General features: G+C 52.5%; 1 protein-coding gene across 1 annotated transcript; it reads left to right on the top strand.

Annotated features, from left to right (window-relative positions):
- The first annotated feature begins 972 nt into the window (after positions 1–972).
- Positions 973–3,094, top strand: LOC123054421 (probable membrane-associated kinase regulator 1). The gene has a single exon (XM_044478200.1). It carries the CDS (start codon positions 1,167–1,169, stop codon positions 2,319–2,321), a length of 1,155 nt encoding a protein of 384 aa, XP_044334135.1. The 5' UTR covers positions 973–1,166; the 3' UTR covers positions 2,322–3,094.
- The last annotated feature ends 3,060 nt before the right edge of the window (positions 3,095–6,154 follow it).

Below are 6,154 nucleotides of genomic sequence, written 5' to 3'. Positions count from 1 at the left end.
TCCACCTATTGGCCCGGTCCAATGCACGCTACGTCGCTAGAGTACGTTTTTCTCCTCTAGATTTTGTACGCATCGGCTTCGCATTACACCCAATCATTCAATAAGCGAGCCATCAAGCGGATTATGATTCTTGGCAATGATGATGTGCGTAGAAGCACACCACGGTAGACGCAAGACAAGAACGGCAGCAACGGCGAGCCAATCTGATCTGCATGGAGATCATCATACAGCGGCCGGGAGGGAGGTGAGACGTGGCTACAGCGGCGGGTCAAGGGGACATGCAACATGCACGGCGGCCCCCCTCTCCCACGTGTTGCTCTGCACCACCGGAGACGGAAATGAGGGTAAACCGAGAAAGTAAAAAAAAAAAACAAGCTTGGGTTTCTATGGTATGTTGAACTGAAATTCACCCGTTTTAAGACCTTATAAGTGACTGCCTAACCGTTTGACCGGTACAGCGTAAACATGTGAAATGAAACAATACTCTGGTACAGGCGAACAGCGTAAGAATACAACTTTAAATTCCTGTAGGGCAGGACATAGTAGGAGTGTGCAAATCTGCCCGAGCAGGTAAAAGATGCACTGCATGATACACCGTTTAAATCACGAGCTATCACTGTGTGAGCCACCTCAACTTTCAACCCACGTAGTACAGTAGACCAAATTAATCATGAATGGTACTACACAGAAGCTTTAACAGGATTTCAGATGAAACGGCCCAGTTACAGTGAGGATTTGAGAAAACAGTCCCGTGTTCCAAACACTGGTCGAAACGTACAAGCTTTACTGCCAGAGTTTCAGCAGAAACAGCTCAGTTTCAGTTCAGCCGAGCAATCAATCCAGCGTTGCAAGCAGTGCTCCAGAAGCCCATTTTTTATGGCGGTCGATCGAACGGCTGGCGAGGGCATCCCGCCACGTGACTGACGGTGCACACTGCATAGTAGGCATCTTTCTCGTCTCAGACACGAGGCCGCGCGCGGCTCCCAACCCAATCAATCATAAAGTCGTCAGTCTCGTAAAAGTTTTCACCTTTCTTCCTCCGATCTTCCCATCCCATCCAACCTCGCTCTGCTCTGCCCACCGCCCCCACCTCCCACTCCTCTCCTGCCTCCTCCCGCGCCCGCCATGAACGAACCCGCGGCGTAGGACCGTGAACCGAACCAACCATGGGCCGCGCGAGGGCCAGGGACGCCGGCCACGGCGGCGCCAAGTCGTTCCCGTCGCCGGCCTCGTCCTCGGCGTCGTCGTCCGAGTTCGAGTTCACGGTGACGCAGTCGCCGGGGGCCAAGCAGCGGTCGGCGGCGCAGCTGTGCCCCGCCGACGACCTCTTCTACAAGGGCCAGCTGCTGCCGCTGCACCTGTCGCCGCGCATCTCCATGGTGCGCACGCTGCTGCTCGCGTCGGCCTCCACCTCCTCCGCCTCCGCCTCCGACTCCACCTCCGCCTCCAACTCCTCCCGCGACTCCAACGGCAGCACCTCCTCCTCCTTCTCCACCGACTGCGCCGCGCTGCTGCTCCCGGACTCTGCGCCCTCCTCCTCCCGCCCCAGCTCCGCCGCCGACGACGACCGCCACCTCAACCTGCTCCGGGGGACCGCCTCCTACGCCGGGCTCCCGCCGGCCAAGCGCACCGGCAAGCAGTACCTCTCCTCCTTCGCCACCCGCTTCTCCTCCGTCTTCCTCCACCGCGGCGGCGCGCCGGCCGCCAAGAAGCCGTCCAACAAGTCGCTCGCCAAGGAGGTGATCAAGAAGTACGCCAAGAAGGTGAAGCCCCTGTACGAGAAGCTGTCCCAGATCCCCAAGAACCAGAACAACCAGCCTCAGCCGCAGCCTCCGGCGCAGCAGCAGCAGCAGTGTTTCAAGAAGCCGTTCAGCTTCTCGATCCGGAAGAAGCGGGGCGACGAAGACCACGCTGCCGCGTCCGCGGCGGCGGCAGCGGCGGAGGTGAGCACCGGCAAGTACGCGCACTCAAACTCGTTCTCCGGGAACCTCCGGTTCCCGCGTCAGAAGCGGTGCGCGGCGAGCTGCCCGTCGTCGATGCGGTCGTCGCCGAACCACTCCGGGATGCTCTCCTTCGGCGGAGCGGGCGGCGTTGGCTTCCCCGACGTGCCGGCCGCGGCGGCGGCGGCCATGACAAGCAGCATTGGCATGCGGCCCGTGTCGCTGTCGGCGGCGTCGTCGTCGTCGATGGAGGAGCTCCAGAGCGCCATCGAGGGCGCCATCGCGCACTGCAAGAACACGATGGGCGGCGTCGTGTCCCTGTGCCCGCGCAAGGTGCCGGCGGCGGCGGCGGCGGCGGCCGGCGAGATCAGCGCGTTCTGAGCGCGCGCGGGTGCATGCATGCACGCACGCACTAGGATTCGTGCGGGGAGCTGAGTAAGGCTGATTAATCAGTGGTATCCATCCATGTGTTAATTTTTGTTGGTTTAATTAGCTTCGTGTCCTTTGGGCAAGACTTTAAGGCGATGTTAGTAAATAAGGGTAGTTCGAAGGGGTAAAGTGAGACTCTAATCCTGCCTTTGGACGTCTTTTCTCCCGGAGTGTGAAATTTGCATCGGCGTCCTCCAAATATTGCGTCAATAATCCGAATACGTCAAACCCATCTAAGAAGCGTAAAAGTTGCAGGAAATGTTATAAGATAGGCTGGTTGTATTTCAGTGAAAATATCATAGAGAGTCTTAATTTGGGTATTTCACTGAAAATATCATCTTCTGGAGTAGTAGCATTTATATTGGCAGTGATATTTTTGCTTGAAAGGAGGGAAATTTGCCGAATGAAATCCATAGATTTATGAAGTTAAATTTGTGATGGAGGTGCGGATGCAAATACCTCATGCTCCGGAGAAGAGGTGTGCAGAATCCTTTGTTAACTAGACCGGGATATACTACCCTTCCAAGAAAAAGGTTAGGAGTGGGATTTTGGTCTAATGCTGTGGCCGTCTCAGCTAGTGGTGTCAAATTTTGTTTTGTAATGCTGTCCCGAGACAAGTGTTTATTCAGCTAATCCTAATATAGTTTGGCTCCTGTACTTGAGATTTGGTGTATGATTAGTAGTGTTGCTTCACAAAAACATTGCTATGGTCTTTGTTCCCCCTCTTTCCATGTGTTCATTTCTTGTAAATTTTCGCATCATTGCTTACAAAGTTGTACTAACTACAAGCTGACAAAGTGACAATGGGCCATTGGTAATGAATCATAAGCACTTTCCATCAGCTCTAAGGCCGCCCGTAATGAAGCAACTAGTATTAAATTCTTGGCAACCCTACATTAGGCCGTTGTAGCTTCCCGTGGGAGATGGGTTTTGCTGGAGCAGCGGTGGATCTCTTCTCTCGTAGCAGGCGGCACAAGAAGTTAAAAGTGGTTGCAACGATCGCCTCGCTAGATCTGGCCCTCCACGTATGTCCTTGCACATGTGCGGGCTGGTTAAAGTCAGATCTTAGCTTGAGATTAGACACGGCATGTTTGACTGTCTCTGTTCAAGCCAAGATAGATAGGTACTCAGTCCGTCCGGAAATACTTGTCATCAAAATGAATAAAAGAAGATGTATCTAGATGTATATTAGTTCTAGATACATTTTTTTATCCATTTTGATGACAAGTATTTTCGAACAGAGAGAGTAGATAGATAGGTGAGGAATCTTTGGAGGGGTCATTCAACAACCGGGACGACGACACATGATTAACTTTCCTGCCTACGCTTGCCGTCCTCTCATCATATATTCTACTACTGCTTAATAAACTAGCGCAAATTGGCTAGACAGGTTAAGCCACAGTAGACAAAGTTACTCTACTGTAGTGGTAGTACATGAAAGATTAGGAAGAAATATACAAGTCCTTGTGGTGATGGTTATGGTAGGGTCTGATGTTACTGTGAAGAAATTACAGAGCCCATGTTGCTGTGGGCAGTGAGAGGCAGAGAGATTCTCTTCCTGCTGTTGCGTGTGGAGACGCCGTTGCCGAGGCGAGGTGGCCGCCACATGCGGGCAGCTGGCTGGGCTGGCCGTCGTGCCCGAGGCCGTAGAGTGAATAGGCAGTAGATGCACGTTGATGTTCGGACAGTACCTGTAGGGTTGAGAAGGACGCGTCAACACTCATTGCAAGTTGCGGCGAAAGGAGCCACTGAAATTCGCCGCGCAAGGAAACTCGACTCGCACAAATTTCTTCCAAACTTAACTCCGGCAGTCGTACTACTAGTACTAGCCGCCTGTCCAAAAATTCGTAACCGATCGCCAAGAATTGATGAACTAGCATTGATGCCGATCGCCAAGAATTGACGACTTGAACGATTATGTTGTTTTTCTATAATTCCACGTTCCGTGGCCGGCAACCGGATTTCAACGGTACTAGCGATGCGCGTAGACATTCTGTGAACGCTTGTTAGAGCATCCGATCCGGCTGGGGGCGGGCTCGCTCGCTGATTCAACGCGTCGCTGCACCCAAGTCGCGTTTCTAACTTTTAACCAGAGATGATGAAGTAGCTGTCACTCAGACTCAGGACTCAGGACTCGCGTCATCGACAGAGAATAAGGCCAATTCCACCTCGCGACCCCAAACGGACGTCCGTTTTGTCCTGTTTTTGTCCTTTTGAGTACGGATTTGGGGTCGTGTCCGGGTCTGTTCTGGGATGCGATGGCCGTGCGCCCAGCGCGCTGCCGCATCCTTTTGCCCCATCATGTTCGTCAGGGCCAAGAAATGCCCAAATTTGCATTAAAACTAGTTTCGAACCCAATTTTTTGTCTGAAAATTAAAATAGTTTTACAAATCAATTGAAATTGTCTTTAATAAAATAGTTTTACAACCAAATCGAAATTGTCTTGACTGAACATAAAATGGACAAATACATCTATTGGTTGCCAATGTGATCCCACACGTGCTCAACCAAGTCATTTTGAAGATTCACATGAGTGTGCCAATCACGCATCTCACGGTGGAATTGGGCAAACTGTTCAAATGTGGCCGGGTCTTGGTGCAGGGGCTCAATATTTTCACCTTGATAATCAAATCCTTGGTCGAAGATACTCTCATCACACTCGTCCTCGACGATCATGTTGTGCATGATCACACAAGCAGTCATCACCTTCCAAAGCTTCCCTTCATCCCATGACAGTGCAGGGTTTCGAACGATACCCCACCGGGATTGAAGCACACCAAAAGCACGTTCCACATCCTTTCTAACACTCTCTTCCATTTGGGCAAATCTCTTTCTCTTCTCACCTTGGGGTTTCGAGATTGTCTTTGTTGGGGAACGTAGTAATTTCAAAAAATTTCCTACGCACACGCAAGATCATGGTGATGCATAGCCACGAGAGGGGGAGAGTGTGATCTACGTACCCTTGTAGATCGACAACGGAAGCGTTAACTTGGTTGATGTAGTCGTACGTCCTCACGGCCCGACCGATCAAGCACCGAAACTACGGCACCTCTGAGTTCTAGCACACGTTCAGCTCGATGACGATCCCCGGACTCCGATCCAGCAAAGTGTCGGGGAAGAGTTCCGTCAGCACGACGGCGTGGTGACGATCTTGATGTACTACCGTCACAGGGCTTCGCCTAAGCACCGCTACAATATTATCGAGGACTATGGTGGAAGGGGGCACCACACACGGTCAAGAATATGATCACGTGGATCAACTTGTGTCTAGGGGTGCCCCCTGCCCCCGTATATAAAGGAGCAAGGGAAGGAGGCCGGCCGGCCCTATAGGCGCGCCAAAGAGGAGTCCTCCTCCTAGTAGGAGTAGGACTCCTACTAGGAGGGGGAAGGAAGTGGGGAGGGAGAGGGAAAGGGGGGCGCCCCCCCCCCTCTCCTAGTCCAATTCAGACCAGGGGGAGGAGGCGCGCGGCCCACCTTTGGCTGCCCCTCTCTCTCCACTAAGGCCCATATGGCCCATTACTTCTCCCGGGGGGTTCCGGTAACCCTCCGGCTCTCCGGTTTTCTCCGAAATCACCCGGAACACTTCCGGTGTCCGAATATATCCGTCCAATATATCAATCTTTATGTCTCGACCATTTCGAGACTCCTCGTCATGTCCGTGATCACATCCAGGACTCCGAACTAACTTCGGTACATCAAAACTCATAAACTCATAATATAACTGTCATCGAAACCTTAAGCGTGCGGACCCTACGGGTTCGAGAACAATGTAGACATGACCGAGA

This window comes from Triticum aestivum, chromosome 1A (genome assembly GCF_018294505.1).
Source record: "Triticum aestivum cultivar Chinese Spring chromosome 1A, IWGSC CS RefSeq v2.1, whole genome shotgun sequence".
Lineage (NCBI taxonomy): Eukaryota > Viridiplantae > Streptophyta > Magnoliopsida > Poales > Poaceae > Triticum > Triticum aestivum.
The sequence above is the reverse complement of the archived record's forward strand: the minus strand, read 5'-3'. Positions and strand labels throughout refer to the sequence as shown.